The following is a 27,371-nucleotide window of genomic DNA, read 5'->3' on the forward strand; positions in this document are numbered from 1 at the left end:
GTGCTGTAAGCTTCTTAGTGAAACACAGTCTGCTGATCAGTGGTGTCTGGTGGTGTACTCTCGCAGTCCACTAAACTTCATCCTACCCAAACTACTGTACTTATTTCTTAACATACCCTATAATCCAAGACACATCTTTTTCGGCACCCTCCGATCACTGCTAATTAGGTTACCATGGGGTGGGAAGCAACCCCAGGTGGGATGGCAGACTATGACTATGGCAGCTTCGAGGCCCCGGACATGGAATTGTATTTTCTTAGCGCCCAAGCCCACTATGCGATATATTGACTCCATCCATCACCATTTATGCCATATCTGGCCACAGAGCAGGGATATATGGCGCCCATGCCCTTAACCCGCTTCCTGGGAACACGAGTGCCTGGAGAGGGAGTCGCTCATCACACAGTGACCCATACCAACCAAGCATGGGAGCTCCTAGCTAGGATAGTGTGTAAAACTGTGCTATATTCCCCGCGTTTACCCCTTCCGTACTTCCCCCTCGCACCGGTCACCCACAAGGCTGTGCAGAGAAATGCTCTGGAAAAGAAGCCTTCATACCTGGGGTGACCTCTACCAGGAGAGTACTTTTAAGGAACGACAGGAGCTTCAGGAGGGGGAAACTGCCACTCCGCTGGAGGTATTTTTATATATTAGGCTGAAACATGAAGTCGGAGCTAATATCCAGGGCCACCACACGCTAGAATATAGCGCACTGCACTGCTGGAGAGACCACAGATGAAACATGGGGCTTGAGAGGCATGAGACCAAGACCTTGACTTGCCACTGACGGACGAGCAATGGGTGTGCTGTTGCGCATAGACCGAAACCATCACAGCAATATAAACTGAGAAATGATGATTGTTGCAAGAGGTTCCGCTCGAGGGAGACGGGTTTCTCCACCTTGCAATGTTTATAGCTATTGGCAGGAAGTGATTGCTGCCCTGCCCACAATAATTGGCTCTTCTATTCCTGTGTTCTCTATGCTTGCGCTACTAGGCTATACGGCTAAGCTACAGAAACCACATACAAAGCTTGTTTTGGTGCGCCTATTGTTGGCAAAACGCAAGGTGGCATGCAGATGAGGCAGAGGGTGAGCCCCAAAATTCAAGGACTGGCCGTCAGATTTTATTTATTGTAAAGAGCAGGAACTCCTGCCTGCCTCATCTCGCCCCAGAGATATTTGGGATCCCCTATTGGAATATCTGTGAGCACATTCAGACTCAGTCTGCGTATACCTGTTGGGCTGGCTGGGGTGGACATATGGGTTATGACCCTCCTGGTTTGGGTTAAAATAAGATTAACTAAACTAATCTGTTGACAAATTTTACCTAACATGCAGTGATGGTGAAAAGGCTGTGCCTGTTGTGAAGCAAACACGATTGGCGGAATTCTGTGCTCTTTGGTTTCCACATGCAAATGTGTTCCTTTGCTCTGCTGTAGATGCCAGTTTTAGCAAGCCATTTAGATGTATGTAAGCTTATTTAACGTGCTATGCTCTTATGTGCTGTATAGTTCTATATTTTGCTGTATGCAGTTGAAAAACTCAATTAAAAAAACTGTCTACTAAAATAGCATTTACTTACCTGCTGCTTTACATTAGGAAGCCTTTCCCTCTATACAGGTTTCTTTGGCCGATGAGGGGAGTTCCCTGTTAAAGTGTTGCCTTCAAGAGTGATTTTCTAATTACACTTCCTCTTGAGAGCCTTGCTGTGCTCAAGCCATGCTGGAGGGGCTTGTAAAATATTACAAGATACTGATAAGCTAATGTTCAAACGTTACTACAACATAATACTTCCCCCTAAAATGACCCATTACAGTAGAACTTGATTTCTGAAACTCTGAAATAGCACATAATCCCACTTAACGACAGTGATACAAAAAGGAAAGTACACTCTCTATACAAGTGCATTCTATAGGAAAATTAGTTTTTGGGAATTAAAAGCAGTAAGGTGCGTAGAAGGAAGTAGCGCTCAAAAGGTTACTTTAGGTCACACTGGATCGTAACAAAGTCAAAGTGCGGGCCAACCTTGTGGAAGCGCAGCCCGACTACAGTGCCCATGCAGGCCCCGTTGAAAAAAGTAGCTTTTCTGGTTGCAAGCAACGAAATGTGTAGATTGTCTCCACAGAGTAAAGTCAAGGCATCAGTTCCGACTCATGCTGATGGGTTGATGCATCGCAGTCGACCTCCGCGGTCAGGACCTCAGATCAATGCTGCGTCATCGTCGAACCTTGAAGTAATTTCGATGCGCCAAAGTCGAGCCTTGAAGTCAGATCCTGCATCGTTGACAACCCACAAAAGGCTAGTTCCGGATCGGCGCTGTGTCGGCGTGAAAAGGCACTGCATCAGTTCTGATTGGTGCAGTGGGGAGGATGCTTCAATTTTGTAGCAAAGCAGCTGTGGAATCTAGATCTGAGGCCCAGAGCTTGGAGGGGGCACTTCAGGAAAGGTAGGACTCACAGAATGCGGAGTTTAGCAGCACCAGCAGGTTTGCAGATAGTCTTTTGTGTCCCTAAAACTTCATAAAGCAGGGGACAAGCCAGCAAGTTCTTGGAAATCAATTGGAGGGAAGACGGACTCCAGGTCAACTTCAACAGAGTCAGGGAGCAGCAGGCAGCAGGGCAAGAAGCAGAAAAGTAGTCCAGTTGAGTCCTTTGAGCAGCACAGCAGTCCTTCTGACAGAGGTTCAGTCAAAGTTTCAGAAGCGTCTGTTTTGTGTGGGTCAGTGCTTCCTTACTTATGACCAACAGTGCCTTTGAAGTGGAGGTTGCATCAAAGGCTGGCCTCTGAAGTGCACATAATCCCTTTCCGCCCTGTCTTGTCTGCCAGGCTAACCTTGGGAGGTAAATCAGTGCTCTGTGTGTGGACAGAACACTATCTATTTCAATGTATGTGTCACCCCCTCTTATTGCTCCCTGCCCAGGAAGACCCACCAGAATGCCAATTAATTCTCAGAATGCATATGAGCCTCACCTTCCAGTGTTTGTGGCTCTCTAGAGAGAATGCACACAGTGTGGCTGTGACCCAACCCAGATGTGTGTAAGAGACAGGCTGTAAGGCACAAAAGAGCTAAAAGCAGAGAAATGTCTACTTTCTATAAGTGGCATTTTTAAAACAGTAAATTTAAATTCAACTTCACCAGAAAAGAGGATTTATCAAGACCATTCCAAACAGAGTAAACATGAAAAAGCTACTCCTCTCTGATCAGGAATTACAGCTGAAACATTTATTAAGGAATTCCCTATGGTAGACTATGAGAGAAGTAGGCCTCACATTTTTGAAAAACGACATAGGCTGTTTGTCTCTACCAGAGCATGTAAAACATGTGAGCGCATGTCCTACTTCTTAATTAAATAGCACCCGTCGCTTTGGGTTACCAAGGGCCTTCTTTAGGGGTGACTGATATGTAATAAAAGGGAAGTTTAAGGCTTGACAGGTAGTTCAAAATGCCAAGTCGAAGTGGCAGTAACCTGCACACACAGGCCCTGCAATGGCAGGGCTGAGAGACGTTTGAAAGGCTACTTGTGTGGGTAGCACAATCTGTGCTGCTGGCCCACTAGTAGCATTTAATTTACAGGACCCGGGTATATGGTATACCACTTTCTGTAGTAGGGGATCTCTGTGTATAGTCATAATCTAGTGAATAGTCCCGCCCATGTGCGTGAACCCCGGCAATCAAAAATAATCTCTTAAGTTGTCAAATCATGCAGAAACTGCAAAGACACTTAAGAGAGAATTTAAAGACAAATAATGCAGCCTATATCCACAAGCTACACTGTCCAGTACTTCAACTAGAAATTCCACCAAACAACACCACACACAACACAGCCTGCCCAGTTTCTACCATAGAGAAACTTGCCTCCACCAGTAAAAGACTCTGGAATGGTAGAGAGGAAGGCATGAACAGACAAGCCCCATAGGCTGCCATTATGTGGCTTAAATAGGATACTGTGCCTTCAAGAGAACGTTCGAGAACTTTCTCCCAGTATCCCAGAATGCATAGCAGGTCCCTCTTACTTTCAGTTCTTTTTTCCTACTCCTGCTAACAGGACCCTGGCATTGAGCTCTCCCTTGTTTCAAGGGTTTATTGGATTTTTGTCACTTTTTTGGATAAAAGTGTTTGAGTATATATTTCTTGGTGTGTCTCTTCTCTCCTGTGTGTTGGTTCAGGCTTTTTAGGGCTCTAAAATGCCTGGTCTTTTCGACAAATGCCCAGCATGTGGAAGGAAGAAGGCCAAGAGTGATCCACACAACGTCTGTATCGTATGTCTCCCTGACACACATGTCCCTGAAGACTGTGACATCTGCCAGCAACTTTCAGCAAGGACCCTGAGGGACAAGCTGAAGATTAGGCTTCAAGACCTTGAAGAGAGACTACTGCAGGCTGCAGGTGGGTCTGGGCAGGCTGGGAAGGTTCCCTCTGCCTCTGCTGAGGCCTCTGGGGAGCTCCCCAGAGGCAGGAAGGCCAGCAAACGGTCCTGGTCTCTGTCGGCGTCGATTGCATCGACGACGGCGTCGAGAGGGATGACGACGGTCTGTTCCCCATCTCCCCGGGGCTCCGGGCCGAGACGGCGTGAAGATTCGACGTCGAAGGGCCTGGATAGGCCGCCGTCGAGACCACCGTCGACTGCATCTTCATCGTCATCTTTGACGTCGGCCTATCGACGTCGAAGACGGAGCGACAGGCATCGGCGCTCGCCGTCGAGACGACGGTCGAGGGCCTCGAGAAGGAGGAATCGACGCTCGTCGTCGAGAATGGAACGGTCGACGTCGCGGAGGCGGCGTTCGGCGTCGAGAAAGAAGAGGTCGACGTCGCGGAGGCGGCGTTCGACGTCGAGGAAGAAGAGGTCGACGTCGCGGAGGCGGCGTTCGACGCCAGAGTCGCGGAGGCAACGTTCGACGCCGGAAAAGCGACGCTTAGCGTCGAGAAGGAAGAGATCGGCGTCTAGGAGTCACTCCAACTCCCCTAAACGGCGCAGGAGGAGTTCTGGCACCAGAAGTCAGGCTGGATCTAGTGGAGGACGCAAGAGAAAGCGATCGCCTGCTGAAGGGGCTGGGTCACAGTCCCCTTCGCCGAAGGAGTCACCGGGCTCGGTGTACTCGGTGGTGTATACACCAACTCTGCCTAGGTCGCCCCCTCCTCCTGTACCTAAGGAGGACCCTCCCACCAATCCTCCACTTCCGCCAGGACGACCACTACCACCGCTTCCACCGCATGGGCCTGCCCCTCGGTCGGTGATACCCACGATCCCTCTGCCGAGGTCGACGCCATTGCCTCCTCTGCCGACACCTCCTAAGGGGACCCCTAGACCTAGACCCCAGGAGGACCCGAGGAAGACGCCCCCCACGGAAACCTGTGGAGCGTCCACGGGCCGGGAGATCACGCTCTCGCTCTAGAAGGAAGGAGCGATCGCGCCAAAGGTCGTCCACGCGGTCGAGACACCGCCATAGGAGGCACAGATCTCGCTCTCGCACGAGGTCCTCAGGGACCAGGGACTACTCTCCTACCTTGTCGGGATCACCGGACACGAGGGTGTCGCCGATTGATGACCTGGTGGCGTTCCATGATGTCCTTTTGAGAGGCGCTGCCAAATTGGGCATATCTTTGACGGTGCCCACGCCTAAGACATCAGTCATTTTCGAGACACTGCACCAGAAATGCCTGTCTCGTCCACTGCTGCCTCTGGTGCCGGGCCTGGAGGAACCGGCCATGGACCTTTTCCTCACCCCTTCGGTGACTAAGGCGGCCCCATCAAGATTGCTGAAAAAATACCGGGCTCCCGATTCGGACCCGGCCTTTCTAAGGGCGGAACCTCCTCCGGATTCTGTGATTGTGATGGCGGCCCGCAAACAACCTGCCACCACCCTGTCATCCACGGTTCCCCCGGATAAAGAGTCTAGATGGATGGATTCAGCTGGAAGGAAAGTATGTGGAACATCGGTGACCTCTATGAAGGCTGCGAGTGTGCATCGGCAATTGTGCATTTCCAAGGCCACTAGATGACGTCTGTTTGACCATGATAATCGCGGTCACAGGTATTCTGATAGTACTTGGATCCCTCCCAATGTAGTGACAACAGGTGAGATATTAGTGGCTGTTGAAGCAACTGCGCGGATTTTCCAATAATTTAAGTAAATACTCCATTGAATTCTTATAGGAATTTTTAAAAAAACATTGGATACAAGATGGTAGGAGAGAAATGGTATCCTTAGGTGCACGTAGAACATTTAAACTGGAATATATTTGGTTGCATAATAATGTATTCGTGAAAATGTCTTCTTTTCTAGGAAACCCCTCTATACAAATGTGTATGTCCAAAACAGGTAACCAAGGTTCGGATATTATTGATTGGTTCATACAAAACAGACAATCAAGGTTCTGATATTATTGAGTGCTTCATACCTGAGCTTCTTCACTAACAACATTTTGTCTCAAGATGTGTGCGTTGGATGTTCTGCTGAATGGTCATAATGCACTATTATGTATGTGCCACCTTTCTGGCTTACTTATTCTGTTTTTTGCTTACCTTTTTCACATAGATTGAAAATGCAGGCACACGAGTCGGAAGGGTTAATTCACCCTTTTGAAGAGTTTATATACTGTAGCGGAGCTGCCACTCAAGTGCTCAAGTATGGCCCATGGAAAGATCTCTTCAGCAAAGAACATGAAGCACCTCCTCGAATGTTGTTTCTTATAATTCCTGGTAAGTCAAAAATGATTAAGCTTATTAAAGTTCGATTTTTTTTTCTGAAATGGAATCTCTAGGAATTCCGTCAAAGTACATAGAATCCTCCAATCATTCACACCTGTACCACACTCAACTGCACTACAAATTCAACCAAAGTTAAGTACCTCATTGTATAAATTTGGTAAGATCTTTAATATCACTTCTTAGAAGGTATAGGAAGCCTTTAAGCCTGTGAAATGAGTATCAGGTTGAAATCCTAGTGAAGAGGAATCGTTCAGCTGTGTGGGTGACTGAAATATACCATAGGATCAGGGGCCCATCCTTAAGGTGAAGACTGCTGATGACTGATTATATTTATAAGGTAGGCCAAATTTGCACCCGTTGATTTTGGTGAAATAGGAAAAGGGAAGGGTATATAAGGATAGATGAAATTCCCTTGTAGTAGTCCCTTCCTTAATACCTTGTTGTGAAAACTTACGAGTCTTGGATCCACTCGGTTTTATCGCGATTCGTGTAAAAAAGTGCAACAAACTCAAAATAGAGACTTATAAAGTTGTTGAGTCGAACTGATAGATTTGAGGCCGTCATGCAATTTGATAAGTAATGACTGACTGATAAGGACTGATATGGTGAATAACTTTTTTTTATGGATGGATGGATGGACTTTAAGGGTTTTTAGTTTATATGGAAGTATGAATGTTATTAATAATTGACACGATAGGTTAGACCTATTTTTGATTTGCGGTACCACTTTTTTGTGGGGTTGTGGAGATCTTTAATGGGGAAGAAGGCTATTGATTAATGTACATACAGCAAAACTTCAGTTTTTTGTGGTAATTTTGAGTCTAATCCAGGGGGGGAGCTTACAAGATACCAAAGACTATTGATCTGGCCCACACTAGTGCCCCAAACCCCAAGGCCCTTCCTACCCTTTGTCCTGCCCTGGTACCAATAGATCCATTACGCCCCTCCCATATCCCCTTTGGTTCCTCTGACCCATGCCCAACCTGTTTTAGTAGCGATGAAAGCTTATTGGTAAAAATGGAGGCCATGATAAAACTCTTTTACTTCCTGTACTTGAGAGAACAAGGCTGATGACCTCTAAATTGGATGTACTTGAGTCCATTGTAAATACTAATACTGGTTTACTACATAAGTTTACTAGCCCCAAAAATGTTGTGGGGAATCCTTGTTCCTCTACGATCAACACAAAGGGCCAGAAAATTGCATTAACTGGTAAAACAGTAACCTCCGTGACCACAGGTTTAGCATTAAATTATCCTGACCCTAAAACAAATAAAGATTCAGTGGCGGGGGGATCCTCTAGGGTTAAGGATTGTTCTCTGGTTGTAGGCTCTTTGTTGTAGGTGCCAAAGAAGGCCACCTCCAAATCTAATCCCCAACGAACACCGGCGTTACGGCCGCAAGACCGTGCAAAGGGTGCTCCTAGTACATCGTCTCAGTCTACCCAGGGCAGGCAGCTAAAGGGAGCATGAACTCTACCACCCCCTTAGGGAAACCTAACAAGCGGGCTCACCCTCGCACAGACCTACCCCCTGAAGCAACCCGGCACACAATAGTTTTAACTGGTGTAGCACAACTTAGGGAGGGTGCCATGGAATGTTATGGGGACCTTCGTAACAAAGTGGTATTTTGGTTCAACAAAAATCGCCCCCTTCTCCCATCATCCTCGACTGAAATTCTGTTTGTGAGTAGAGTTGAATGGGTGGGTCACGGCAGTAAGGACTTAGAGGGGGATTGTATTATTATATCTTTTAAAGATCCCTGGGTGGTAGATTTCTTACGTAGGGAAGCAAGGTTTGCAAGATTGGGGGATGTGCAGACCTTAGGTCTTGGCTATTTTTATCCAAGACGATTCTGTGAGTTTCCCCCGAGAAATCTACCCTCAAGATTGCCAGTCAGGAGGCACTAAGTTGATAGAACACCCTACCTCCCGCAGTACCCATTATTGTTTAACCGCTTTGAGCCCCTCTCTGGCCTGGAGGCGATTGATTGACTCTACCCGGTTGCAGGGAATGAAAAGGTTATGAGGAATCGGGTGAGCGAGGCAGACAAAGCTGGTTTGGAAATGCCTCAGGGGGTTGTTGGAAAAGAGAGAATGGAGGTGCTAGATTCAGGGGAGAGTTCTGAAATACCCACAGGGGGTGTGATAGAAGGTGCTAGTGGGGTGAGGTTCAAGCAGGGGGACACTAGCAAGGTGGTAATGGCTCGCGATGCGACTAGGGTGGAGAGTCATCAAGTGAGCTTAGCTGCACCCATGGCAGTGGACCGGAGTGGGCCACGTAGCATAACAACAATACAGGAAACACTCAAATTAGCCTCTTGGAATGTGGCAGGGATTAAGGGGCGGATGGATACTGAGGATTGGTTAAAATACATTGATACATTTGATGTTTTATTATTTCAAGAAACCTGGGCACCGGATCCAATTCATAGGGCCGGGTTTTTAAATTTTTACAAACCAGCTATAAGGGGCAGCAAGGGCCGGGCATCAGGAGGGCTAGTGACATGGGTTAAGCAGGCAATAGGATACCATCCAACTGAAATACCTGCGGATCACCCAGACCTTTTGGGTATTAAATTAAGCAAGGACGGCTACCAGGATCTCATAGTCATTAATATCTATGCACGAGGCCAACCGGGTGGCCGCTGCCCTAGCATTGTAGACTTTGTGGACACATATCTTGAAGGGATAGGGAGAGACAAGATACTTGTTCTAGCTGGGGATCTCAACTGTACCTTTGAGCCCCTTTATGCTGTAGGGGATAATTGGGGGTTAGCAGAGGATGTAGTTTGGAAGATCCCAGAACTGTCCGTTGATAAAATCACAAAAGGGACTGAGGCAGCTCTACATTGGATGGGTTTGTGCCTGAATTGGGGGCTAAGAGCTACAAATGGCCGTACTGCCTCTGATCAGGGAGGCAATTCCACCTTTGATAATGGGCTAAGGAAAAGCCGTATAGATTATATCTTGTTGAAGATGGAATATTGGCCACTTCTGATAGACATGGAGGTAGTACCCCGCCCTGAAAGCAATCATAATCCTCTGTCACTTAGCCTGAGACTTCCGGGTGCATGTGGAAGGATTCCACCAGTTGTTCACTCGACAGGGGACACTATCCTGACCAACGATAGAAGAAGCCTTAAATGGACAAGGATTGTGGGGGATGAGACTATTCTGGATAGCATTACGAATGTGGTTTCCAAGACTGCTAACGACATTTCGACCCTTGTCACCACTAGGGGTGATATTGATAATATTTGTGAACTTCATGAACAATGCTTCGCCCAGCTCAAGGTCCTTCTAACGCTGCCACCAACCAAAGGCACCCCAAAGGTGCATGCCTCCCGGCAGAAATGGTATAACAAGCAATGTAGGGAGGCCCACAGCAGATTAGTGAAAGCAGTTAAGTCCAGGATTTTGAGTGACATAAAGGAAACCAGGGCACAGTATAAAAAAATCCAGTGGGAAGCAAAAAGAGAGTGGGAAGATAATTATTGGCCTGACCTTCTGGACGCCTGCACTTCCAATAACCAGATTAAGTTCTGGGAAATTGTAAAGTGGGGCAGAAACCCCGACTCCCAAACACCTACTAACCATGTATCCGCAGAAGCCTGGGTGGAGTTCTACTCCGGTCAATTCAAGGATTTGAATTTAGAATCCACTACAGGCTTATCCAGGTTACAAACTATGTTTGTCCATACAGAAGAGCTGACTTTTACAGAACAGGAGACCGAGATTGCACTTGGCCTGACCCAGCGGGGCAAAGCACCGGGGATGGATCTAATCCCAGCTGATCTATATAAAAACAATCCCCAACTTTGGGTTCCCTACATAACCAGGATCGCAAATACTATTGCTAAGGGGGCCAGGATCCCTGTGTCATGGAAGGGGGCTGAGCTTCTCCCAATTTTTAAAAAAGGTGATCGCTTGAACCCAGGGTATTACCGTCCAATTAGCCTTATAGACTCATTCCAAAAGGTCATAGCAAGGATGGTCCTTGCAAGAGTTCAGGGCTGGATGGAGCTAGAGGGTATTTTGTCCCCAATGCAGGCCGGCTTCAGATCTGGTACAAGTACCATCGATCAGGTTTTCAGATTTTGTCTGATCTACTGGAAGGTGGTGCTGCTGGGCGGTGGAACTATCTATGCCGCGTTTATCGATCTGAAGTCGGCCTTCGCCTTGGTGCCAAGGGCTAAACTTTGGTCCGTTCTTAAAAACCTGGGATTGCCAATAAAATTATTAGATCTGATTGTCAGATTACACGAGGGCAATTTTGCAAGGGTTAGGTGGGGAGGCCAAGGACAGGTGACGGACTGCTTCCCCGTAACACGGGGCGTCCGTCAGGGGTGCGTACTGGCGCCCACGCTCTTTCTATTGTTCATCGATCAAGTGGTTACGTTTTTTGCTAGTATCCCCACTGATGCACCCACTCTGGGGGGGACCAGGTTTCCTATGCTCATCTTCACTGATGACACATTACTCCTCTCTAAGACCCGTAGCGGTTTACAGTCAGCACTGGACCGCTTTGAGGAGTTCTGTCGCATCAATGATTTTAAGATTAATGTGAGCAAAACGAAATTTATGGTGCTCACTAAGAGTCATCCCCTAAGGAGTGCAGTGACTATGAATGGAGAGAGTTTGGAACAAGTCGAGGTTATGACCTATTTGGGAGTAACCTTGGACTATCGTCTCTGTTGGAAAGCGCAGGTGGACACATTACATTTAAAATTTGTGCGTCTCACGGGTTGTCTCCTACAAGAGCAAAAAAGGTCCCTTACTAAACGAGTTAAACCTGCACATCGGATCTATACCACCAAGGTTAACGCTGCAATTTTGTATGGTATTTAACAACAAGGGGTGGTGATGGACAGAGTCTCTGAATTAAGCAGAATACTCTCATCCAGTCAAGAGATCAGGGCTAGATCCAACACCGTTTTTTAGCTCACTGCACCATCCCAGCTCAGAACCTGGCTATATGCAAATTAGTCTGTTCCTGTCCCAGTGCTTGATGGGAACAGGGCAAACCAAACTACCAAGCCAATTCTTACACTGGGAAGGAAACAAGCTTCCGGGGACCGGTATCTGGCATTTCAGCCGTCGTCGGCCCGGCTTGCTTGAATCCTGATGGTGCAATGAGCAAGGGACTCACATCTGAGTATACCCTTCCACGCTTATGGTGGACAAAATATTTAACAACAAGGGGTGGTGATGGACAGAGTCTCTGAATTAAGCCGAATACTCTCACCCAGTCAAGAGATCAGGGCTAGATCCAACACCGTTTTTTAGCTCACTGCACCATCCCAGCTCAGAACCTGGCTATATGCAAATTAGTCTGTTCCTGTCCCAGTGCATGATGGGAACAGGGCAAACCAAACTACCAAGCCAATTCTTACACTGGGAAGGAAACAAGCTTCCGGGGACCGGTTTCTGGCATTTCAGACGTCGTCGGCCCGGCTTGCTTGAATCCTGATGGTGCAATGAGCAAGGGGCCTCACATCTGAGTATACCCTTCCACGCTTATTTTGGACAAAATATTTAACAATTTTGTATGGGGCAGATCTCTGGGGACATATGGACCTCTCTACCCTGGTGAAAACGCAGTGCAAGTTCATGCGGAAACTTGTAGGTCTACCCCAATCCTCTCCATCTAAACCACTTTGTCTGGATATGGGTTGTAACCCAATAAACGAAATGGCAAGGTACAGACTGGTGGCTTTTTGGAGACATATTTGGACCTCTCCTGACCTTAGCCTTTTTGCTAATGAGCTTGCAGAAGTAAGATCAATTTGGGGGTCCGGTGGTATTCCATGGCTGCGTGCAGTAAAATCGATTCTGGTTGAAATGGGCCTTGAACAGTTGTGGGTTTCCCCGGGATCTAATATTTTTCCATCAAAACAGGAGTACAAGGCACTTTATTGGGCCTCTGTTCGTCAAGCTTTGGTCACTGCTTCTGGTTCCGCTAGTTTAACAGGAAGGTTCCTGACTCACAAGTTGGATCCCTTCCTAGAGAACTATTGGGACATTATCACTAGGCCATTTGACAAGAAACTTTACCACCAGTTTCGTGTGGGATCCTTGCCCTTGAATTCGTTCACTACTGGTCTAATGGAGTGAGTGAATATTGGCCTTGGTGCCCGGGACACAAGGAGAGTGTGGGTCATCTTCTATTTGCCTGTTCGATTTATCAAGCCCCTCGAAGTAAATGGATAAAACCCCTTTGCCAGCGACTTAAATACAAAGGGTGTGCTGAGGCTATTTGGGCACTTAGAACTAACACCTCTGATGTGATTGTTGTGAGCGTAGCCAACTTCTTGGGGTGGGCATGGGTGATCAGAACGAGAAGTAAGCAGAAATGATTAAAATCCTGTCTCTATTTTAATTCCAACGTTTTTAATTCCAACCTTTTTAATCTTTTTTAATTTTTAGGTCAGGTTTGTCTTTGTATTGTCAGGCTGTTTAATTGTAATTTAAAATTTTTTTTATATTCTATATGTATGGATTTCATGAAATTCGAATTTGTATACAGTAATTGAAATTATAATTGTGTTTGCTGTAATACCAACTCTTTATAATAATTTGTATTTCCAAAACTTCACGTTTAAAAAAAAATTCTTTTATGATTTTATTATCGAAATAAAGACTTTAAAACCTGAAACCTGAGTCTAATCTGCATACAGGTTAAATCCTTTTTTATGTCAAGTATGTGGGAGATATCAATGTGTCCTGAAGAAGGTGTTCTAATTTTCTGTAAACCACTGAAACGTTTTGACGTATAACTTGTGTTAAATCTGATGAACAATCAAATGCAATAGATGATGATCATTTGGAAAATCATGTACTCTTAACAACGATCAGAACTGATTAGTATTGTATAAATACTTATTTGGTTGTCTTATGTGTTCTCCCTCTTTTTTGAATATTATGTTTTAACTGTGATTGTTTTTTAAAGCATTGTGTGCTGTGGTTTTAAAAGATGTATGAAAGGCTTTGGCAGTGCATTTTAGGTAATCTCAATGTTTTGCAATTACCTAAAATTGCGACTCCAAGTACATATACCATGCATTTCCTAAATGCTTGGTATGTGTTTAGGAAATGCTATGACCATCGACTCCAAGTCAATGGTAACCATGCGCACTTTTTGAAAATGCACTAAAAATGCATTTTTCAAAGTGCCATTGAGCCCCTAGGGCATGTGAGCACTTTACAAGTGCACAATTTGTTTTGGGGTGCTTCAGGCAGGGCTTAGGCCCCTGGGAACCCTTGGTTTTGCATTTCCTAATTTGCGATTACCAATTAGGTAATGCAAACCATTTGCACCTGCTGGCCTTTAGGCCAATAGGAATGAATGGCGCAGCATTTCCTAATAGTGATTCCCTAATTGCGATTGCGATTCGATAGGAATCACTATTAGGGAATCGCTATTTTCTTGCATACCATTTTGCATTCCCTAAATAGCGATTCCTGAAATTCGCTATTTGGGGAATGCAAAACTGAACTTTAATACGTGGCCCATAGTGTGTTGTATCAGTCCCAGATTTTATCTTCTTACTTATACTCTAAAATGGAAATGGAAGCGGAAATACTCCAGTGGGCAGAGTTGCTGGCTGTATTTTGTGAACTTCTCTTGAAGTTGGATAGCTGTTGGATGAGAATCCATTGTCCCTTGTTGGTTGGATACTTTTCACACCTTTGCCTAGTCAAGATTTCTACCTTTAAACCTAGTCTCTTTTTGAAGTTCAAAATCCTCCAGCACTGCAATCCTGGACTCTGCGAGGTCCTGCTGATGCTCTAGAGGTCTTGGCATTCCCCAAAATTTCCAAGTCCTACTTTCAGATTTTCTGGAGTTTTAATGCTCCTGGACCTCAGGTATAGCACAAAGGGCCAAGACTTGTTCCAACAGAGACAATCAGCAGGGTCCTGCCGAGGTCCAGTTGCTACTGGTCAGCTAGTTACTCCAGGAAAAGGGCCCCTTGTAGCTAGTTATGTCCTGGTAGACCAACTAACCCTAGAATTTCACTTCTCAGTGTAGGGTACAAGTGGAAGCAGGTCCAGCCCGCTGAGGTGATCCACAGGTAACAGGCAGCGCTCCCAGTCCTTTTCTGTTCTTCAACAGGTCAGGAAAGCGTTCTGATGAGCCAGTGGTGACATGCCCCTTTTGTAGGGTTCACTAGCCTGTGCTTAGGGGTGCCTCCGGGACACTCTCTAACCAATGAGCACAAAGCTTCCAGGCGGACCCCCTCCCTCTTTAGAGGCACATTCTGTTTGCCTTACTGCAAACTACCTTACAGAGCACTATTCTGAGTAACATTCAACATGGCAGAGCCCTCTGCCCTTGGAGGTGGCTGGTGCCTCATCCAAGGGAATGTTTAACCCCTTCGATGCTCATGACGAGCTCAGCTCGTCATGAAGTACACCTCTCGTACACTCATGACGATGAACAATGGGAATTGATGTTGGTCAGCGCACAGGGTAAATCTGCACCACACCGATGGTGTTAAGCAAATGAGGAGTTTGCATTCCTTCATAACCACATCACACTGATTCTGGGGCAGCTGTCCCTCTGACTGGGCTGGTGCCAATATGACTACAGTTGGCCCTCAGATCAAAGGGCTTCCCTTTCCAAGGCCACAATTTCACTTCACCATGAATAGGCAGGCCTCACCCTGGTCCTTTTAAAGTAGTAAAAAAAAAAGGTTCCTGAAAGCTCCCCAGCGGCTCCTTCTGAGCTGTTCTCCACTCTTGAGCTGTTCCAAGAATACTGAGCAACACACCCTTGGGCTGTAACACCCTTTATAATAGGGGCCCACGCGCAGCCTGCTGGGAGCTATAGATTCCAGGAAACCAGTGTGGATTGTTGTTGCAGTGCCACCAAAAAAAAAGGACCGCACGTTCCTAAAAGGCCTTTTACTACAACACTCCGTTGTGTTATAGTGTACCAGAGCACAGGAGTTAGAGGTGGGCAAGTTATTATTATTATTATTATTTTGTGTACTTATAAAGCGCAGTCCTGTTACCCAAAGGGCATCCTGGCGCTTTGAACTTGAACGGTTGCACTTTTCGCTGCTCAAACAATTTTAGGAAACAAATGCGTTTTTAACGCTTTCCTGAACGGAAAGTAGTCCCTGTGGCTTCTCAAGGAGAGCGGCAGGGAGTTCCAAAGTTTGGCCGCTGCAGCACTAAATGAGCGGCCACCCATCCTGACTCTCTGAAACCTCGGGACTCCCAGTAGATGGGCCGAAGAAGAACGGAGAAGCCGCGGGGCAGAGTACTAGGCGAACATGTTCTGCAGAGGTACTGGGCCCTGTTGATGTACTGCCTTAAACACCATACACGCGGCTTTATACAGCACTCTCAGGTGTACCGGGAGCCAGTGTAGATCTCTTAAAGCTTGAGTAGAAGAGCTAGACCTAGGGCGGGAGAGAGCCAACTTGGCGGCCATATTCTGCACCTGTTCTAGCTTCCCCAGCAGGTTTTTTGGGGCCTCTAGAAGTAGCCAAGTTCATTTAGAGAACTGTGCAAAAGCTGAGTCGAGGATCTGGATTATTTTGAAATATGAATCATGCAGCAAACGCCGTGTAAAAATGAGTTTTTAAGATGTGTATTTTCAATTATAAATCTTTATTTGGCACTTAAAAAGACACAATAAAAGCACATACACAATATACACACATATATTTAAATAAAAAAAATTTAAAAGTTAAAATTTGGCTAAAAACGCATTTCATAAAGATAGGGAAAAGAGGAATTTACTTTACGTAATTAGGAAGCATTAAAATCATTTATTTCTCTAGTGTTCCTTAGCCTCAATGCAACCCAGATAAAACTTGTAGTGCAAAGCAACGTGTGGGCATCTGCGGCTTCCTGAAGAAATCTCAAGGCCTTTTTTGCTTGTCTGAGTTTCGTTTCTTTCAGGATCCCTACTAAAAACTTACGTCTTGGGGCAGAGTAAAAGGGGCATAACAAAACAAAGTGAAGGGTATCCTGCGGAGACCTAGTGTCGCAGCCGCAGGTACTCTTCGCCTCCACTGTAAGAGTGAACCCAGACGGGACCGCAAGTAAATGGTGAAGCATATTTAATCTGAATCGGATCATATGGTACCGGTCCTGAGCATTATGCATGACCCTCAAATATGGTTCCATTCCTTGCTTCACTGTTAGTTGGCAATAGGATAAAACAGTGGGCTTATGTCTTTCCATCTCGGCCCTCGTCGTTAGGGACCAGTCTGAAAAAAGTTTTTTAACCATAGTTTTGTTCTGGCCAGTTAAGGATTCTGGGTCTGTGAAGAAATTTTTACAGCCAATTGCCTCCAGAGAGTCCTTTATATACTTTAGCCAGGGTATGTGACCCCCTTTGTCACGTTTCAGACAGTCTTTTATGATTTGTCTTGTAAGGACTGCTTCTGGATTAGTCCAGATTTTAACCCAGGCAATGAGAGGTTTAAATTTGATCCGGTCTTCAAAGTAAGGTTCTCCAACTTCCTCATGAATAATATAGGCCGGGATACTCTGTGGCAGTTTCAAGATTCTTCTGAAGAATTTATTTTCTTCCACCTGGATCTGTTGTAGTTTTTTGTCTATAAAACCCCATACTTCTGCTCCGTATGTAACCTTGCAACAAAGAAGGTAACCCACACTTCTAATGGTTTAACACCATTCTGTTTGCGGTGAACAGATAAACAAAACTTAATATGTTTATCAAGGCGATTATTTGCGCCGTTTTTATTTTTCAAATTTTGTAGAAAAATTGTATGTGTGTACAGAGAAATCACACTGTCATTTGCATAATGACCGACCAAAATTAACTACACCAGTCATAAATTTACAAACATAAACAATATGAAAAAACAGTGCGTGAACAGTTTTATATATACAACAAAGTGAACATATATCATGAACGTGGGGAGGGAAAGATGTCCAATTATTTTTTCAAAAAAACATCAACAAACGCAATTAAGCAAACTTTTTCAAACCATAAAGCAATTATTGCCCAAGGAGCAGCCTTTCAATGAATCTGCATGAAAAACAAAAATAACCTCTCGGAAACAATGTTTGTAAGGTTATAGATTCCCAAGTGTTTTAGCGTATTTCCAAACTTAGGACGTAATCCTGTTCGCCTACGCGTTTCGAGTTTGCAGGGTATCTTCACAAACTCTCTTCAGGGCCAAATTAATTCTTTCCCCTGTTTCTCAACCTACCTTCTGTCCGCGTGGGCCAAACTCCTTTTTATTACACCGTATGTAACATTGGCACAACAAATTGATCTGTACAGGTTCAAAATTTGCTCTGGGGACCATCTACCCAGTCTTCTCCCGTACCCCATTATAGCCCTTGTTGACGCCGCCAGCTTTGTTGCGTGTTTCTCCACCAGAGGGTTAAAATTCAGTTGATCGTCAAACAGCACACCAAGATATGAAAAGATCTTAACCTGGCCAATCTTGTGTGACCCAATTTTATAGGTAAATTTCCCTTTGTCTTTTGCTCCTGTTGACATGATGTAAGATTTTTCCAAATTTGTCGATAAATCAAGTCCGGCCATAAATTCGACAAAACCATCAATCAGCTTCTGTAATCCCAATGGAGTTCTGGCTAACAGTACCGCGTCATCGGCATAAAGTAATACCGGCACCGCTCGATGGTCAATTTGGGGTGAATCCACGTGTAATTTAAGCAGTTCTTTTTCCAGGAGATTAATATATATAGAGAACAGGAAGGGCGCTAAAATACAGCCCTGCCTCACTCCACTGGTGCATAAGAAGGGGTCAGTCCTACTTCCCTCTTGGTTATATCTCACACTTGCAGACGTATTCCAGTGTAGAGTTTTTAGAACGTCTACAAGGGGTTGATCCACTCCTAAACTTAACAGCAACGACCAGAGTTTTTCTCTATTTACACGGTCAAAAGCCGCGGAGAGATCCATGAGCCCCATGTATATGGTCCCACTGCTAGCGATGGTGTATTTTGCTGTCAGGAGGTACAGGTCCAGGCATTGATCAGTGGTGGATCTACCCTTCCTGAAGCCATATTGAACATCTGTCAGGACCTGATACTCCTCCTCCCATTCCTGCAGACGATGTAAAATGACACGGCCCAGTACTTTAGCTGTCACGTCTATAAGGGATATGGGGCGGTAACATTGAGGGTCATCGCGGTTCCCTTTTTTATAGATCGGGACTATGGTTGCTGTTGACCAGGAGAGAGGCAGTCCTCGTGTATTACTTTAACATCCCAAAGCCTTTCACTTTAGTACATTTTATTATAACACTGCTCTGAGTGGCATTTACAAGAAGGGACAGTTTCTGTTCATGAGCTTGCAGCCATTCTAGCCCCCCACCGACCATGACAATTATTTTTGTTGTCCAATTTGTGGTCTAGATTGGTATTATAGATGGTCGGCAACATTATAGCCTTTTAATTATACACAAGAGGTTTTGTTGAAAGTGCATCCTGACTGGCATATTCCAAGGTGCTATCAGATGTGATGATGAATGAAAAGGAGACAGTTTAATAAAGTAAATGCCTAGGATCACATAATTTGATCAAGTGGGGCAGCCAGGATTATCACTAGTTTCTTACTTTCATATTGTGCAATAAAATCAGTAAATGGGCATGTCTTTCTCCTGTTTTATATTAAAAGTGATTGCTTTTTGTTTAATTTATTTGAGTACACTGTTCAAATAAAGTAACATACTACATATCTGACACAAGAGGTCTTTTAAGAAAAAAATACAAAGTTCAGTTAAGTATAGGACTCTATTATAATGCTTGTTTGCATTCACAGAACTACGGATTTGATGAGGTTTCTGGAAAGGCTCAACACCTTTACACCCATTAACAAAACTACAGTCTGAGATACCCCATCCGGCTGCATCCACACAAGCGATATCCAGCGCTTGTTGCTGATAGATTCTCCTGAGAATAGGACTGCGATGCAGGCCAAGGAGCTGATCACTCAAAATGTTGTGAACACAGAGGCTGGTAATGGTGCTACAGCGCAGCTCCAAAAACTATTTCTAATCATCACTCACCATTTCCCTGAAACCTTTAAATACAGAAAACATGCACCAGTGGGGCCCATAACACTGCACATTTACTCTACTCACTTACACTTGGCTTCAAGGCTTTTGGTGAATCGCAATGGAGAAATGCTGTAACATTTGGTGGAGCCTCCAAACCTATTTAACTATTTATTATTTACACCTATAATTTTAAAAACAATTTACCATTGTACATTTTATTTCAGACACACCACCATAGTGGCAATGGATCTGCTAGAAAGAAAATTAGGCGTAGGAAAATCACAAGACCAGCTTTTAAGATTCCATTTCCCAATTGTATTAAAAGCAAAACTTTATTATGTCTGACATTTATGCATTAGTCAAATCTTTATTTAGTAAAAATCTTAAACTTTATTTCAATAATGATCATTTTATTCAGAGCTCAAGAAAAAAATCACTTTAGTTTAGATTTCAGTAAAGTTTAGCAAAGGACAGATAGTTCCAAACTCATTCTCTCCTAACCTCCCTGTCTAACACCCTCATCTTATCCTTAAGTCCTGCAAAGCAAACAAGGTAACATATTTAGAATCTTACATCCAGGAATCGGTCAGCAAACGGTAGAACGATAGAAATTAAAAAAGCGACCCCCTTCTAGTCAAATCCAGGGGTTTTTATACCTTAATTCTCCTAACTTAATCTATCTAAAAGTAACTTGTCAGTCCTCATTCAAGTTCTCATTAGACAGTTTCGGGGTGGGTGAGCATCATCTCACCATTACAACATCATTTTTTCAACGTGTCAGCAGTAAAATAAAGGGTCTTTGTTATAGTCAGTTTGCGGCCTAGGCGCATCCTCGATTAGCTACATCGATCATCTTTCCCAGGCTCTTGAGCATTACATCGTCCATGCTTGGCACCCATCCTAGGTTCCGGGCCACATTAACCTTGAACTTTCTCAGACACAAGCAGTTCAGTCTGACTTGCAGATTTTAGAGCGCCTGCGCTTTTCAGCTCTTGCTCACAGTTTACCCACACGTCCATTTTGTTTAGGCCTCAGAGGCCACTTTTTGGAACTATCATAGAAACAAACCCAAATTCATGTTTGTTATTGAGTTTAGACCCCAATTTGTTTACCTCCCACCATACTAATGTTTCCCATTAGTTGTTACCTAGCAAATAAGCCACACAAATGCGTTTTATACTTACATAATCAACCTTCTCTTTTCACAAGGTTTATTGCAACATGCAAGCAAAATTAGTATTCCTGTGTGTAAAAATAAAATAATGAGTGCATCGTACCCTATGGTTGATTATTTTCACAAAACATGCAATTAGTAAACATTATTGTTATGGGACATTGACTTCAAGAGGGGTACACAAAAGTTTGTGTTTGCCACCTCGCTCCATCAATTCCCTCATCTGGTGATTTTATCACCAAATATCTCTCAAAATTTTGGAAAATTTTGTAGAACATGTTTCAAATTCTCCTTTCTGTTAATGTCATCTATACTTTGTCTCTTTTTCTTTTGAATCTTTGAAAAACTTTTCCTTGATTGCTTCCGTTTCTATTTCGTTCTTTTCTCTCATTCTTGCCTGCTGTGCTTCATTTCTTTTCTTTATTGACTTTCTAAAATCTCTTCTACCTTAGTATATACAGCATAATCTTATCATGAAAACTACTATTACTAGAATTGTTATTGGAATTAGTATTTTACCTATAATTGAACTACCTATTTCTTGAAACTGATGCTTATTTGCTGAGAAACTTTTACCCAGCTTTTCAAGGACACTCTCAATCCCCAAGGGGGTCAATTTCTCCATGCAAATCTGTAATGTTTATAATGCACTTTTCAATATTCTGACTTTTATCTGGGATATAAGTACAACAATGTTTCACTTCCAAAATCCCACAGACTCCTCCCTCTTTTGCTAAAATTTTATCAAGGGCAAGTCGATTTTGCATAACCATAGTTCTCATCGCAATCATCTCAGTATTTACCATCAGGAATCCTCCTGCTGTGTCTGTTGATAATTGATCAACAATTGTGGACAATTTTATAATTCTATTTACATTGAACAAAATTCTCACTGCTGGTATCAGTGCTCCAAATACATCACCTATTATTTCTAACACAGTTTCTCTTCGTTTTCGACTTAGAACTTTACCTATCTCATGCTTTCCATCAGTACCTCTATCTAGATGGAAAATTTTAGGAAAGACCAATTCCACATAACATGTTCCATACCAATGGTCCGGTAATCTATAAGAAGCTCTGTTCCCACAAATAAAATAAATTCCAGGAAAAACAGGATCATTTCCTCCTTTAAATCCCCAACCCCCTAAGATTCTATAGGTATCTTCACATTGACTTGCACCCATAAAATAATTATCATACATTGTGTTGTCTCTTCTGATACAAAATTCTCCCATCATTGGTGCATCTATATTTATTGCCACATTCACATTCTTATCCTCAATATTCTCATCATCAAATGTGAAATATTTTGACTTTTCATGATTCATTTTCTCTTTCCGTTTGTAAGCAATTCTCCTTTCCTCAACCATATTTAAAAAGGCTTTCTCCTCAACTCTCATTTTACATGTCAAATTATGAGTAAAAGCGTATTCATGCGTTAATTCATCTACTTCTAGGAAATATTCTCCCATTACCTCTGCATGCTTTCCTTTATTCAATGTACTGTCAATCTTCAATTTTGCAAATATTTCATCCACATTGGAATATTGATATTCCAGTTTCCCAGTTTTATAAAACAAACTTGCAATTACACTACAAGTTACTCCAAATGTAAGAGGAAGATGGTGATAAGTCACCCCTTCTGACACTGATGCTGGCAATTTTACACAAACATAGCAGTCATCAACATTCATTGTTTTAATGTACTTAAGCAGTAATTTCGAAAAAGTATTCTTAGTATAATCGCTCATAGACTTATCTTGATGCAATTCTGGCTTATATACATGAGTTTTAGGTACCTTTTCTTTCTCAACTTGCTTACTTGAACTCACATTCGTTTTCAATTTTGTTGAATTAGTTTGAAAAGGAATCACAATAGCTAAAATTATCCATAATACAACTAATAATCCCATACAGATTGTAAAGCATCTACACCATTTTCTAAAAATCGAGCATTTTGTTTTATGGTTATTCATTGCCATTTTCACTAACACTGTTTCTTCGACCTTATGTCACCTATAAATTTCACACCAATCAGCACTCTAACAATTTTTCCTCGACCTTTTGTAAATTTATATTCTATATTATGCTAGGTTTAAGTTTTCTAACAATTTTTCTTCGCCCTGGTGTCAACTCTGACCTCTTCTATATTTACAAAAACCGTCTCACAGTACTTCAGACTTTTTACTTATATATCATATACTTTGAGCACCTAACTTTTCATTTCTTAATCAACTTCTTTTACTCACTTTTCCCAATTGGCTTTGGGTCGTACAGATTTTCTTGACTGCTATGTACTTCAACAATTGGTGGTAGAACAATATATGTCCATTCAGGTGATTTGTACTTCTGATTTGGACGTCTCACTCTCTTTGGCCTTTGAATAGTCTCCATTTTCTTTCCCAGTGTTTCTTTTTGACTGGTAATCTCGTTCACTTGATCTTCTTGTTCTTTTGTTGAATTCACTATTTTGAATTTCAATCCTCCAGCTCCTTTATGCCAGTTGTCTCCTTTGCAGACTTTCTTAGTCTTTGTCTATTGTATTATGCTCCACTCTCCAAGCTCTTTTTCTTGTGCTTTTTCTTAATGGAGTCTCGTCTGCACTGTCATCAGTTTCTCTTTCAGTGTCTTCTGCTGTATCATTGATTATGATTTTCACAATATCTTTGTCTTCATCAGATTTAGTTTTCTCTACTGTTACTCTGTTAGGAACACCTTCATAACTGGTACTTTGAATCTCATCCTTGTCGTGAGTCACTTCCTCTTCCCTAGTTTCAGGATTTCCCTTCCTGCTTTCAGAGTCTTCAGTTTGCGGTTCAGTTTTCTTCTTTCCAACAGCTTTCTTTTCACTTTCTTTTGCGTCTTTACTGGTGCTTGTTTCTACCGATTCTCGATCTTCAAGTTGATCTTCTGAATCTGGTATTTCAACAATCTCCCTTTCACCTTCACCTTCAGACGCAGAACTGGCTTCTGATACTTCCAGATGTCGACGTTCTTGTCGATCTTCAATATCTGGATCCTTCTCTGGTTCACCTTCAGAATCGGAGTCAGTTGCACTTTCACTGTTGTATGGGTATTCCGGTTCAGGCACACGGATGGTGTGACTAGCATGAACCCACCTTTTCAGTCCAGCACACTTAACTGCAGTAGTACTAACCAAGATGACTTGACATGGTCTTTGCCACCTTGGTACCAAACAATTCCTTCTGCGATGAGCTTTTACTTTTACCCAGTCCCCAGGGACTAGATCATGAGCTGGATTTTTCTCTTTGGAATTTGATTCAGTTCCCACCTGGTGGAGCACAGAAGTTACCACATCAGACAGATTTTTGCAGTAATCCAGTATGATGTCATCATTATTGGTTAATAACTTGTCAACTGGTAAATAAGCTTGTCTCATCACCCTGCCCATCAAAATCTCATGTGGACTTAATCCAGTTTTTCTGTCAGGTATGCTTCTCGGTGTCATCAAAACAAGTGGCAAAACATCAGGCCACTTCATTCCTGTTGCCAAACACATTTTTGCAATTCTATTCTTAATTGTTCCATTTACCTGCTCAACTACCCCTAAAGCCTCAGGTCTATAAGCACAGTGCAGCTTCTGGTGAAAGTCCAGAGCTTCGCAGATCATTTGCAGAAGTTCATTTTGGAAATGCGGGCCTCTATCCGATTCAATCGTCACTGGAAACCCGAAGCGTGGTGTTATCTCACGCAAGAACAATTTAGCAACAGTTATTCCATCATTCCTCCGCGTTGGGAAAGCTTCCACCCATCGAGAGAACAAGCAGATTATCACAAGGACATATCTAAGTCTGTTGCATGGAGGTAGCTCAATAAAATCCATCTGAACTCTTGTGAATGGGCCACCCTCCCGTCCTATGGTTCCCATGCTTACAACAGGTTTTCTGTTTGGATTGAATTGCGGACAGACTAAGCATCTCGGACACAGACTTTCGGCAATCATTCTAAATTTAGGGTTATCATAGCGTCTCTTCCAATGTGGGCTTGACCATGGTACATTCGGGCCATATCTGAAATCATGCTATCGGGCATTACTGTTCTTTCATCTTTGTAAACCCAAATTTCATCTTCCTCCCTTTGCCTGCATCCTGATTCTAACCAGATATCTGTTTCCTCTGTTCCTGCCTCTTCCTGCATTTGCTTCACTTCCTGCCAGGTCTCAACTACAGTCGTTAGCATTAAAGGACTTGGAACATGTTCTTCAGTTTTTTCTCGATTGATTGAAATTAGATTCTTTGCACAATGCTTAGCAATTGCGTCCACATAATTGTTACCTCGAGTGATATAATCCTCACCCTTTTTATGAGCAGAACATTTTACCACGGCCAATTTTTCAGGTAACTGTATCACATCTATCAATGTCTACACAAACTCAGCATTCCGAATAGGTGTTCCTGCAGAGGTCAAATAACCTCTTTGGGACCAAAGCTGTCCATAATCATGAACAACTCCGTAACCATATTGACTATCTGTCACTATGGTTACTTTCACCTCTTTTCCCAACTCACATGCTCATATCAAAGCAATCAACTCCGCTATCTGAGCAGAATAAATTCCTTTCAGACAAGATGCTTCGAACACTTCTGCCAGTGTACATACAGCATATGCAGCACTTAAAACATCACTCTCTGTTCTTAGACATGATCCGTCTACAAACATTACAAAATCTGATTCAAGCAAAGGCTCATCTTTAATGTCCGGACGAGGTTTTGTACAGTATTCCAAAACATCCAAACACTTGTGATTGAGCTCACCTTTCACTTCTGCTTCAACAGTCTCAGGTAACAATGTAGATGGGTTGACATTCACACATCTTGCAATGGCCACATTTTCAGCTCCCAGAATTACTTTCTCATAATGAGTCAATCTACTGTTAGTCATGTACTATGTTTTTGCTCTTGTGAGAAGAATCTCCACTGAATGAGGTACATACACCCTCACAGGAAATCCCATCACAATTCCTTCACTTTGTTCCAGACTTACACTTGTTGCTGTTGCTGCCGCCCTTGCATTGCTGCCGGACGTTCGCAGTTTGATCCTTCTTCTGACACTAGAGAAACTTGCTTCGACTAAACGCGGCAACAAAGTGTGTCCATACTGACTTGGTGGACTACCTAGACTAATGCCTCGATATCAACTGCATGAAGGTTGAATATTATTTCCTCACCAATGCTTGACGCTTAGACCACCCGTACTACCATTTGGGGGCTAATTCACCTTCAGTCAAAGTACTTTCCGTTTTGATCATCGCTTGAAAACTGTTATCATTTCCTTGCAACTCCTTTGTGCGGAGCGGTCCAATAAATAGGAGCATATCCATTACTCTTGATGACATAACCTCGTGATTCGAACCCCTTGTCTCCAGATTTAATCTTACAGCATTTTGTTTGAGATTACACTTGGTCCTATACAGCACGTAATTGACATCAGTCCTGAGGATGGTCTCGAAAAGTATTCTTTAGGAGACCGAAACGTCGACATTCTTCTTATCCCTTTATTGTCTCATTAATCTTCAACCAGGGATAGCTGTTTTGTTAGGCTCTGTTGTGTCACTTACCAATTTTATTTCTTCATGTACTTGCAGGCCTAATTGTTATCTGAATTGTTTTCATCTGTATATGACATCATCTACCACTTAAATTTTCTTGATAAATTCTATTTTTCTAAAAAACACCCTTGTGCTTGTTGTTTATATGTTGTTTATGTGTTAAAGATTTTTTCTAAAGTCATTTAAAATATCATATATGGTGTATTAATTACGTATAGGGATTAGTTTATCATCCCTTTAAATCAATTCAAGTGACAAACATTATTTCAAACGAATTCCCTTGAAGGCACTTTACCCTTTTATCTAATCACCCAAGCCCTCAAGGGTATTTCTGGTCGCTCACTGTTCCCTGATCATTAAATTAACTAGGCCAATGCTGATTATCATGTATGTTACATACTAGAAAGTATGCCGTCTTTATCTAGACATTAAAACGTTCCCTGCTTTTACTCACTCTTTCTTAAATATCTCTGCTATTTATTTTCCACGTCTATAACTTGGCTAGGAGTTCTAAAAGAAAATGAAATCGAAAAAGTCATCTTTACTGTATTTACCTATTGAAGCATTGTTGTTCGGTATATATATATATATATATATATATATATATATATATATATATATATATATATAATACCTACTGGCAGTCGCCAGTAGGTAGTTATAGTTAGGATTATTTTATATAGGGAATTCACAACATTCTATTGGGAATAACTTTGGTGCCGGTTGAGGAATCTGTCTGAAATTTTCCTAAAATTTGCCTCGCGGCGCTCCGCACCTTCCCTGAAAGTTTGGGGGGATTCGTCAAGCGGGGGCCGAGATAAAAGGGGGGTCCCAAAATGTGTTTTCCTCATGTTAATTTCCATAGGGCGGTTGAACTCACTTTTAACCCGAACGGCTGAA

At 43.2% G+C, this 27,371-nt stretch overlaps 1 protein-coding gene across 2 annotated transcripts in view; it reads left to right on the forward strand.

Moving 5' to 3' along the window:
- The window catches only part of LDAH (lipid droplet associated hydrolase), a 1,359,976-nt gene that overhangs the window by 61,507 nt on the left and 1,271,098 nt on the right, over positions 1-27,371 (forward strand). For both annotated transcript variants that reach the window (XM_086926275.1, XM_086926276.1), the window contains exon 2: positions 6,539-6,702. In XM_086926275.1, the coding sequence (XP_086782401.1) occupies positions 6,546-6,702 (157 nt within the window). In that variant the 5' untranslated portion in view covers positions 6,539-6,545. The remainder of the gene's footprint in view (positions 1-6,538; positions 6,703-27,371) is intronic.

This window comes from Lissotriton vulgaris, chromosome 6 (assembly GCF_964263255.1).
Source record: "Lissotriton vulgaris chromosome 6, aLisVul1.2, whole genome shotgun sequence".
NCBI classification, from domain to species: Eukaryota; Metazoa; Chordata; class Amphibia; order Caudata; family Salamandridae; genus Lissotriton; species Lissotriton vulgaris.